General features: G+C 39.5%; 1 protein-coding gene across 11 annotated transcripts in view; it reads right to left on the reverse strand.

Moving 5' to 3' along the window:
* The window catches only part of msi2b (musashi RNA-binding protein 2b), a 288,895-nt gene extending 279,327 nt beyond the window's left edge, over window positions 1-9,568 (reverse strand). For all 11 annotated transcript variants that reach the window (XM_085364359.1, XM_085364356.1, XM_085364361.1 and 8 more), the window contains exons 1-4: window positions 9,410-9,568; window positions 9,020-9,060; window positions 8,611-8,692; window positions 7,898-7,982 (exon numbers count right to left, since the gene is read on the reverse strand). In XM_085364359.1, coding sequence (XP_085220485.1) covers window positions 7,898-7,982; window positions 8,611-8,692; window positions 9,020-9,060; window positions 9,410-9,471 — 270 coding nt within the window. In that variant the 5' untranslated portion in view covers window positions 9,472-9,568. The remainder of the gene's footprint in view (window positions 1-7,897; window positions 7,983-8,610; window positions 8,693-9,019; window positions 9,061-9,409) is intronic.
* Between the last annotated feature and the right edge of the window lie 2,451 nt (window positions 9,569-12,019).

Below are 12,019 nucleotides of genomic sequence, written 5' to 3' on the forward strand. Positions count from 1 at the left end.
ATTAATTGCTGTAAATTACCATTTTTGTTTTTTAGGCCTAAATACTGGTGCTCCCAAATTAGCTGTCGATGCTGTATAGCAAAAACAAAGAAAGAACCCCCAGTGTTAAAATAAAGTTGGCGTGGAGACCAGCCACACCAATGTTCCGCTGGTCGTGGTCGCAGCAGAGGCCCGCTTTTATTTTAGGCAGGAATTGCTGATTGAATATGACAGGAAGAAAATGAGAGTCTGGGGCCGGTGACGCCTCCAGATATTGCCAAATAACTGGGAGGATGCGTCAGATCAGCCTGTTTCTCCATCTTGTGCTTGTTATCTCATTAGCTACATCTTCCTCATTAATTTCTCTGGTATAAAGGTATGTGGTGGGGGGGTCTCATCAACCTTGCACTTACAGTGAAGAGGAACTGTCTGAAACAGCAATGTCATCCTAAACTCTCATCGCCTGGATGCAAATTTGAATTTGAGGGGGGGAAAAAGAAAGAAAGAAAAAGAAAATCATGAAACTCTTCATGTTGTTCCATATTGTGCTACGTGTCACACTGACATATTTACAATTACTATATCAATTCTATGCATTCCTACTCTCTCTGCACAGATGGATTTATTTAAGAAAACGATATCTCATCACGCTGAGGAAAACAATGGAAAGAAAACACAAGATGAAAATTCACCATCTGCACGGATCAATTTAAGCCATTGAAACTGACTACATTTTAATCTGTTTGAAGGAAAACCATGATGTGCAATGTCACTGTCATCTTCTCTGTCAGTCTCACTTATTACTGTTATCTTTCTAAATCGGGTCAAAATGAGAAATGAATTCAATAACACCTGGGCACGGTAACTCTGCTTGTAATGAATTTCATTTAAAGATTTGTCTTAGCACTTAGCCCCAGGCATAACCAATTCAAACTCAATTATTTTGTGCACCCTATTTTACCAAAGACAACACATTATGCTCTGAATACCAAAGTCCTACACTTGGTAATGTATCTTACTTTTTAAGCTTATGCAAAATATATCAAACCTCATTTTACCACACCACATAAATTAATTGTTTTTCTGTCCTGCTGAGAATTTCTATTCACTATGAAGCATTTGGTCTTGAACATGCGCATGAGAACACTTTAACACAGCATGGAAAAATCTCATGTAGTCTGTTTAAAATTATATATATATTTAAATGATTACATGCAGAGAAAAACGTTACTGCATATTGCTTAAATCTCACTCAGAGCAACGCAACCAAATTGGGCAATGAGGCCTTATTAACAAATCCTTCTGTGAAATGTAGCAGTACCTTTTTAGGTCACAAATTATGACGAATAACTCCTCTGAGGAATTTAGAACTACAAGAAGAGGAGACAAGGCAATTGTTTCCCTTTGCTTTACATATTAAAGCTTTAGGTTTTCATGTAGGAAGCGTCTTCATACCTATTGGGCAGGAGTTACCCTTTGCACTGAATGCAGCTGTATCAGAGATTATAGTGTCTCAGTTTCACCTGATACTTCCTTCCTGAAACATATTTTTTTCTTATGTAACACGCATACCATCAGGCTTGGGTTGAGTGAACTTAATGTAAGAAGTGCACCTGTTTCAGTAATTTGACTCTAGTCTGTTCTAAACTTGCATGTTTTTTTAAGCAGTAAAAAGATAAATGAATAATAGCTATTTATTAGTTTGTTTTTGCCTATGTTCTTGTTTGAGAAATGACTTTCCTTTATGATTTGTAGACAAATCTCTCTTACTGTGTCATTGCTTTCATCTTAATTTTACGACAGCTGGATGCAACAAAAATATTCGTACATTCTTTTGATTCTTGAAAGGAATTCTGGGAACAAATCATGAGATGGTAGATAAAATACGTCGAGGGTATGCAAAGAGTGTCGCTGTTGGGTAGAGGGCCAGAGCTCTGACTCAGCTCTAGCTATTTGGCTATCATACAGTAGCAACAGAACAACAACAACAACAACAAAAAAAACAACACTTCATTAACCCCCCTCTGAGAAATTTCTTTACTATGGAAAAATCACAAGCAATCTGACTTGGAGCTGAACGAACAATCTGCTTTAAACACAGTCGAATGGTCCGGGAGATATGACTACAATATTGTATTGTAATTGAAAACATGACTGTAACTGAAGGTGTAATGTGTTCAAATGTAAACTGTAATCAAAATGCAACCGTGAAAAACAACAATAATGTGCTCACCTATTTAGCAAAATCCAAATTTCTTTTTTTTTTGTATATCGAACCAGAACAAATGTACATGCGTGTCAAATATCATTCAATTCTTTCTGAGACAAAGACAATGTATTTTTTTGTTCCGGGCTTTTATTATTGCCAACAACTGTTATCTTTAGCTGTATGTAGGATGCACAGTATGAGGTACTTTTTTTTTTGCACTGATTCAATTACAGCAGCAGTACCTGTTATGTACAATTGACTGGCAAGCACTAATGTGATGTCATTTTCCATGGACCCTGCAATCAGAGTATATGTGCCTTTAGCAATGTGGGTGTCTCAGATGAATCGTAACCATCTAACCAGTGTGCACACTCGAGTTCACGAGAACCAAGAGGCTACAGTGTCGTGCTAAAGATGCACTACTGGTGACGTACCTCACGTAGCAGTAATCTCCAGTGAAACATCTTTTGAGTATGTGCTCACCTTAGAGACCTGGCATCACCCTCACAGGACCCTTTCTTCAAATTACGTTTAGATACACCTTTGTAATATGATGCAACATGATCTCACGAAGAGCAAAAGTGGATTTCCTCAAGACATCATACAAGCAGATACGTCAATGTAATAAATGAGAACAGACCAGAAGGAATCCCCCCCACCAACCCTGCCCCATCATCTTTTTATCTTCCGCAGCCGTTTACTTAAGGGTCTCCGAGGGCTGCTTCTGCATGCGACTGTGGGAGATCAGGGCAGAGAAACAGCACATATCTTAAGTTCACATCTTACAAAAGGATTTCATATATTAATGCAGCTCCTGGGTAAACTCTCTTCCTCTCTCTTAAGACATATCTACGCTAGCATGATGATGTGGTGTTTAAGCTAAAAGGAAAAGCCTTATCAAAGCTTGCAGCTTCTCTCAATAAGTGTGTGAGCAGGTCCACAGGTGTGCGTGTGTGATAGCAATAGAATAGACAAGAAATTACAACATAAATGTTTCATATCTGTGCTGTCAATCTCTGCTGACTTTCGCCGTGGAATAACACCACGAAAAGGCAGTTTGTTATGATCCTCAAATCAGTAATGAGAATTTTACCGTCATGCTCAACAAGCAAATTGGCTATATATTTTTTTTTAATATATTTTTTTTACCTCTTAGAAATATGCAACAGCGTTACGAACATTAGCCACGTTTGCTGGTAGTAGCATAAAAATAACACTACCGCTTTGACAAACCTCTGATGACCTGTAGGAGCGGACAGGAGACAGAAACAGATACAGAAAGAACTAATAACGCCTTCAGCCATAATTAACCGCGGAAGATGGAGCACCTGCTATACTTAAACAAGAGCGAGTCAGTTTAGCTCACTGATTTGACTTTACTTCCTAACCCTATCTGATGAATGAAGCTCAGATTTGTCTGGAACAGCTGCTCTTCCCTGTCCTTTCTCCTCATTTGCTCTTGGGCTGTTTTTTTTTTTTTTTTGGCTTCTCCTAAACCTCAAGCATAGGTTGACCTAAGGGTGACTTTATAAAGGCTGGATTTACCCAAGACAAAAAAAATTAAAAATAGATTCCGGGGGTGGGGGGGGTGACTACATATATCATTGGGTTTTACTGGTTGAAGTGAATTAAGCTCAGAAACCCCAAACATGGTATCACACCATCAAATCTTACATTAAAAAAAATAAACCCATATATGCCTTTGTAACAACTTCACATAAGAATAAAAGATTTATATCGCTCAAATCAATATACTGTTATGTCTGAGATAAAAATTGATGATGTCCTTCTTCATACAGGCCTGACTTGAAACATCTTCAGCAACAGATGCTCTGAGTTGTACATTTATAAACTGAACAAAGCATCATGAAAAATGGTAAATATGTTCTGAATTACCAGCATGTGTGTTTTGAAGCCCCCAGGCTTTGCTTCCCCATATGTCTCATTCACATTCATTCTAGGCTAGAGTGTTTTCATAACCGGACAAAAAGTAGAGCACACAGTCAAAAGAAAACATTAATACCAAATAAAGAAGCATATGAAACCAGCGTTGGTGTGCCTGTCTTCTTTAAGTTGGGAGTAAAACTGATTCTATAGCACTCCTGATCTCAACACTAGGGAAATTTTATGTTTAAATCAAAGTGGGGTTTGCAGTTGATCTAAAAGTACATCAGACTAAATAAAATACCATCTGCGTTTGTGTTTGTGACACTGATGTAATACTGAAAAAATATTAGATTTAAAATAACAGAGCTAAAAACATCCATATGATTTTGGCTTTACACTTTACACTACACAGCTAATACGACCTAACTTCCTGTCATTGCACCTTCAGCCATTCTGACTTTTTTCCAAGGTTACCGAGGACAGACAAACCACTAAGGATTCGTTCAGGCACTGCAAACGAGGGAGACCTGTATCAACCCAACATCTGCAAACACATCAAGACCATCCATATTTGCTGGACCGGTTCATTTTTCCCCCATTGCCACTGAGCAACTTTCTCAGAGATATGATAGATCCTAATGCAATGCGATCTTGATAGTGTGAATGTTAAGATATACAACAGCACCGCAGATACAGCGCAGTGACTAATGGTGAGAAAGACGATACAGACAGCCGCCTTAGGTTTGTAATCTTCTACTGCACACTGACGGGTAAACAACAGCACGTTAGCAGCTGGGAAATATAAATGTCTGCATGCATTTGAGTCAGCAGAATCGTTGGTTTGTCAATTATGCCGTCAAACACTCAGCCAGTGATAAAAATGTCCAGCAAGAAAACACAAACAAAACAACAATCTGCTACACTTTATTTTACTAAAGCTATTGATTACCTCCATTATTACAGGATTTTCAGTATCATCCATATTTTCAGATTTATGGGTGCGATGAAAAACTACAACGCCACCAGCAACAAGAGGCGAGTATGCAAAACAAAACTGGCTTTTTTTTTTTTTTAATATAGTCGGGGTCCCTAAATGATTATCTTATGCTCTTACAGCCCGGCGGATTAAGAGTTAAGACATCGACCATGCAATCACAAAACTGCCTGATCGAGTCTGGCCAGGTCTATCGCCTCATTTCCTGTCAGCTGTCTATTGTATACTATCTAACAATCAAGGGGGAAAAAAACATCACCAAAATTACTAAAATAATTCACTTCCAAAGCATAATGATTTCACACAGGCCACTATTCAGGCTTAATGATGATTCAATGTCAGACTTTAAAATGTCACCATTCAGTTCTCGTGCATTTCAAATCTCAATTATAAGTGTGCCAAATGTGATCTAAAGCCTACAATACGTGTGACATAATACCACTGTTTGTGTGCATATCTGTAGCCAAAGAACAAAGTGTATCCATAACTTGCTATACAGACATGCAACAGATAACAAGATTTAGTGTTGCTGCACGACAGTTATTATACTTTAGCAGAGCAAGAGAAAATACTATTTAACTCAATTATTATACATAAGAGGTCCCACATTGTTTTAATAATGGGATTAAATTCTGCCTACAAATAGTCTAAATATTACAATCTAAAAAAAAAAAAGAAAAGAAAAAAAAAAAGAACCAACCGATTTTTCTTGTGGGCAAAAAAAGGAGCTTTTTTGCAATCAAGAAATCAGCTGTAACACAAGTGGTTTGAGACTGCAATTTTAACAGGTCATTAATGTAATCCCATGAATATTGTAACATATGTTAGCGGTATTAAAAATACACAAGAAATTAAACTGTTTCCTGCTGGCACTGCTCTCAAAGTGCCTTTGGGCAAGGCAATTAAAGCAACAACTGCTCTATTTATCAGACATCAGTAATAGACTGCTGCAGCACAGGCCAACTCTCAGGTGTAAGCATATATATTTACGTGCTCTCCTCCGTTATTCATACCCCCCATGACCTTTGCTGTAAATATATATGCTGTCAAGCTGTCACAAAGCTGCTCATTCAAAATGTCAGACTTGAAGTTATCAAACTGCTCTAGATTCTGCATCAAAGTATGTTTATATCTCCAACCCTTCAAGCAGCCCCCGTAAAGTGCTTCTAAGTATTCCCCTCTGAAGAGGTTCTGCAAGTTTTGCAATGTCATCGGCCTGACTTAACGGTCATTTTAATGCTAAAAAACCTTGCCCTTGCTCTATAGTTGCTACGTCACAACATAACCCCACCGAGTGTCCTTGTCTCCCTCATTTGCATAACACAGTAACAGAGCTGATAGCAGTGAAGACATAACATATAAACACTAAGCACGAGGTGAATGAGAGATTACCGGAAACTTAAAAAAAAAAAAAAGCATAACACAAAATATCTAATAGGCTGAAGAAAAAAAGAGAAAAAATCACACGCACTAAAAAATTTTAAGTACAAGTGTGTGTTATGTGCCTTTTTTGATGAAGGCAAATTGCTTATTTTTAGACTAACAGAAAAACGAACCCCCCCCCCATAAACCCTCTGAAGAATCCAAAAAAGCTCCCCAAAAATAATGACAATAATAATGATTATAAAAAGAATATTCAAAATAATAATAATAATAGCAATAATATGAGCAGCCACATTATTACAAACCTCGCAGCTTAGAAAAAATTGGAAGGAATATAAAGTAAGGTCTGCCACCCAACAAACAGCAGGTTTCTCAGCTCTGTGCCAATCACACTCAAGCTCAGGAATGAGCAGTGAATTCTTACATTTACATTACTTGCCTTATCCTACGCAGACTTGTAGATTGCACATTATTATACACTGCTACCTGAAGTATAATCTATTTATCTTCCAAAATCCTTAAAAAAATATTTCCTCCCAGTGTAAAGTTGGCTTCAGCCGAGGGAGCGCGCACAGTACATTTCCTCGATATGCACCATTCCATTACTGTAACTATTGCTGGCATATCTGGATTCGATAAAATATAATTGCAGCTGAACCATATCTAATCCAGCGCATCGTATAATCTTTAATTATTCCTCTGGTGACGAATTTCAACAAATTTCAGAATGCTTGGCAGTCATTAAACCTAAGTGCATGAGTGTATGTATATGTGCACTGGATTAATGACCTTACTTAAGTAAATCAGACAACTCTTTAAAAACTACACATGCACTCTTAAAGTATTTGACACGATACTCCTGACTGATTGTTACCTCACTAATGCATTTATGTATTCTGATTATCATACATTACAGTAATTAGTTTGAATATACTGGCAGCTTAAAAATGTATTAATTTATATTTAATTTGTTTAATCTCTAATATAGGGCTCAAACCTTTCAGACTCAAAGTATCTGCTAATCGGGCACGATATGATACAATATCTGCTGGATCAAACAGCAGCAAGGCAGCAGTCCTGAGACAGCACGCCCTTGTGTGTCCACATGAGATATAGGCACACTGCCACATGTGGCTGCAGCAAAGAAGGGGGCGTGTCTGGCCCCATTCAGCCAGAGAAGTAAAAGTGAACACATGTAATATTCACCCCAGAGTTGTGTTTTATTTTATTGCCAGGCTCTCTGTGGAAGAGACCAGCACACATTTAGCCACTGTGCGTGACCTTGATCGACACAGCCTGTCAACCTAAGAAGTGTCCCCCCCCCCCTCGCCTACCGCACCACCCACAAGGCCCTACTTAGGCAGTAAAAAGTCTCAGTTGGCAGAGCAGCGTAAACACAAAACGTGAAATGAACTCTGGTGTAAGAACAAATGAAATCAACTCACCGTCTTTGAGTCTAATTCATGGTGTTGTTGAGCTAAGACTTTATCTACACTGGCAGCATCTGTAAATGTAACAAACCCAAATCCTCTGCAAAACAAAGACACAGAGAGGACAAGAACAGACGTGTTAATAATAATTTAACATTGCATACATATTAAAAAATTACACCCCCACCCCTTGCAAATATAAATTTAACATGCAACTTGCAAATAATAAACCTGCATTAACAGTGTGAACAACAATCCCTATGAGCCACAACAACATTTCTCTGCAAATATACATTTCTAATCCAGATTACGACCAGTCCTGTGGCAGATTTTGGGAAAAGCAAAAACACAAAAAACAAAAACAAAACTGAGGACAGTGCTCATCATTATTTGCTACGTTACAATATGAGGCGACTAGACACACACAGCAAAAAAAAAAAAACTGTGGTGCAGTCACAAAGTCAATGTCAAATTGCATTCGGCCGCAGCTTTACAGCAGTGAGCATTTAAGCTTATCTGGCTTGCTGTGAAACCACACGCAGGCGCGCGCGCACGGGGACACACACACACGTACACACACAGACATACGCGCGCGGGAACACGAACACATGGGCGCGCGGGCACACAAAACACACATACACGCTGGATTAAACACTGAGCACGGTCAAAGTAAAGCGATATCGCTATGTGCACTGGAAAGGGAAAAGTAAGAAAAGCCCTGTATTTACCTTGAACGTTTTGTCGTGGGGTCTCTCATCACCATACATTCTCTTATTTCTCCGAATTTACTAAAATAGTCTCTAAGGCTGTCTGTGAATAGAGAGAAGAAGAAAAAAAATATGTCGGGTCATTTTGACAGAAACATATGGACATGCTGTTGTCACTGTATTTCAAAAATACCCCGCGATGCGCATAGGGGTCGAATAGAGGACTTCAGATGGACGGAGATCAAAAATAACATCGTGCGCACACACTACTGAGATATCCCATACAGTACACTACTGCACAGTGCACATTCGCACATACACCGCCGCCAGCAGCTACAGCGAGCACTCAGTCACAGCGACAGAGGGGGGAAAAAGAAAAAACAACAACAAGAAATGCTGGTTACGGTGTAAAAGAGAATAACAGTCTCACCTGGTGAGGTTTGCCAGCTGAGGCCACCGATAAACATTTTACTGTAAGGGGAAAACACAACAGAAGTGAGTCCAGATGTCAGTTCGGCCATTTTGACGACTAACTACTTCTAAAAGCGACCTTAAAGGATAAAGGAAGACTATGAAAACACATTCGCGCTTAGTAATTACACTCTGGCTACATAAAAGGGGCAGGCCACTCTTTGCTACGGAGCGGAGGTCTTTTAAAACTGCATCTGGAAACAGACCCGTGCCCGGTTTAAGTGCGTACTGTTGGGAGGGGGGTGCGGGAGGGGGGACGAATCCAGCACGGCAGTCGAAGTCCTCTCCAAGATGTTGTAACATGAAAAAAAATCGTACCTAAGGATTAAATTTAGAAATATATCCTTACCCCGGGTCATGTTGTGAATCATTTAGGCTTCCGGATGTGGCTTGACTCCCGTCTCCTTCCATATCTATTCCAAACTATAGGCTGGGACTACAGTAACAGTGACAGACACGCACAGATACGGCAGGAGATATGCAAAGCCCCGCTATGAGAATATTACTGAGCCGGGAATGAAAGCGTCACACGTGGGATCAGCTCAGCCCCCTGCTCCCTCCTCCCTCTCTCAGCATGCTCTACCTTGGCCCACAGGGGGCGGAGCCTGGCTCTGTCACCTAACCAATCCAATTGACGTCAATTCAGGCAATCTGCAAACCAATCCTCCGATTTGTCATTTAATTAAGCAATAAGCCACTAGAGGTGAAAGTGGCTTATTGCTCTTCTACGCCAGTGGACACATAGCATGAGAAATGTTATTTTTAATTAATACTGTTTACAAATTGTTTTACCACTGAAAGGTAAGGCTTGCAAAAGCAAAAGCGACATGCAGACATTATTTTTTTGTTCTTATTAATTACAACCGTTTGTTATTCTTCCGCCGTGTAATCTAGTGCGCTAGAAAGACGTAAAAAAGTGGGACAGTCACTATTTTAATAATAAAACATAACATATGGTCGCGACTTTTAAGTGTCTACTGAGAAATAAGCAGGGTTTAATTCGACAGGGAGCAGCAAAGAGTGTGGTCTAAGTGTAAAATAAGTATTGTGCAGGTGCACGGGGGCATCATTTTTTTCGAAGTGAAGAATATTTGAGCGCCAATAACTGAATAATATAAGTATAATAAATGTTACCGGTGGCCAGATTCGTCTTTGCAAGATGATTTGTTATACATTATTACTACTAAGATGTCAATATAGTTATTTTTAGTTGATGCATTAAAATTATTGACGTCTTTGCAAATGGACCCTTCAGACATGATCCATGCAATCCTGCTGTACAAGCAAACAAGCAAGGTTGTGCTCACATGTTATAATGTTTTTAAAAAATGCTCAAACGAGGCTCAGAATAGGCAAAAAAATCTGAATTTAAAACGTGTTTCCAGGAGGGCTTAAAGAAAGTTATTTAAACATGTTCCAGAGGCTCTTCCTCTTCTCTGAGGAAGAGCCTCTGTAGCTGATGGTGGGGTCTCACCTTCAACTACTACATTCATTACTACAGCCAACAAAGAAATTTTCCCATGGAGATCAATAAAGGCTTGTATCCTTACATACAGTGATGCAATTATAGATCCATCCACGTAGATAACCTCTAATGAGCTGCTAGCCCTGCTCTCTGTGCAGTGTATGTGGAGATAAGCTTGCTCTGCCCCCTCATGACCTTGAAGAAGGTGATGACAAAGCAGGCTAAGAAATTAAGAATAAATGAGTGCAAAAGACATTTTTAAGATATTTTAAGATATGGGCCTATGCATTAATTGCGCAACGTGCTATCAATAGAACACAATAAAAAATACATGTCCAATCTGTTTCAGTTATATATTATACATTTGTCTGATTGCTGTTCAGAGATGTCAAGCTGACAATATTAAATGACCGCAGTTTTCATTGATATGAGCCAAGAAGATGCCTCATACTCTCTGGGAAATGACTAGCTATCCTATTTTATTAGTCACAGTCAGTGACTTTTTTTTTTTTGAATAGGCCTGTCTTTGCTGAGTGTTCAGGGTTCTACCAGAGGGAATTTCTTATCTGGCCAGGCAGCATGTTTTTGAAACAATGACTTAGATAAAACCCAAATAACAACACTTTTGTCAGTTGAACAGCTATAAGTCTGTCATTAGTTAGGGGACTCTCCACATTGCAGCTGTCTGTATCTCCAAAACAAAGGTACGAAAGCAAATGCCAGTAATTCCTTGTAGTATGCGAGTGTCAAAGAAAATGGAAATATGACACCTTGTGTGAAAGACTATTACTTATTATGCCTTATTTGCACCATTGTTTTTGTCCCATGCCATTTGCTGATGCATTTATGATTGCTTTACCGTTGTCATATGCGCAGCGGTCTCCTGAAAGACGTGCCTGAAACGTGAGTGCAAGAAAATCGCATCCACCCAGCAGCTGAACAGAGGAAAAGTTAGCGGAGGGTGGGTGGTTGGGTTATAAATTGATGTGGAATATGAGCTCGGAGGAACAACGGGCTTAAAAGCCCCATCACAAGGTGTGCAAAAATCACAGTGGATTTAACACATGAAGAGCAACTTCTGTTTCATGCTCAAACAAAAACACTGGAGGCCCGGGCTTCACGGTGCAGTTGTGAATTATACTGTTTTGTGAACAACAGCATTATTGCCTTTCCATCCGCGGTTGTTACGGCATGAAGAGAGGCGAGTTAAATGTGACAGAAAAGGGTACGGCGGGTGTGCTGTTTCGCAACGTCTCATCGATCCATTGCCGACCAGATTTGGCGCCAAAGCAACCTGTAAGCAGACGAGCCGAAATCCTTTGGATCTCCGTGGGGTAACGCTCACAGGGGGTTTCTGTGTCCAGATCTTTTTTTAACACTCAGTGAAGGAAAAGCACATATAGATTGTTTTAAATTGAACAGTGTTCTCCTTTAATCGGAGCAGCCAGCACCGCCTGATGAAAGCGCCTAAAATGTTTGTAGCTCTTTAAGCAA

Source organism: Diplotaxodon limnothrissa, linkage group LG10 (genome assembly GCF_057381915.1).
Source record: "Diplotaxodon limnothrissa isolate DT_005_m linkage group LG10, D_limnothrissa_male_GT1.1, whole genome shotgun sequence".
In the NCBI taxonomy this organism is placed as follows: domain Eukaryota; kingdom Metazoa; phylum Chordata; class Actinopteri; order Cichliformes; family Cichlidae; genus Diplotaxodon; species Diplotaxodon limnothrissa.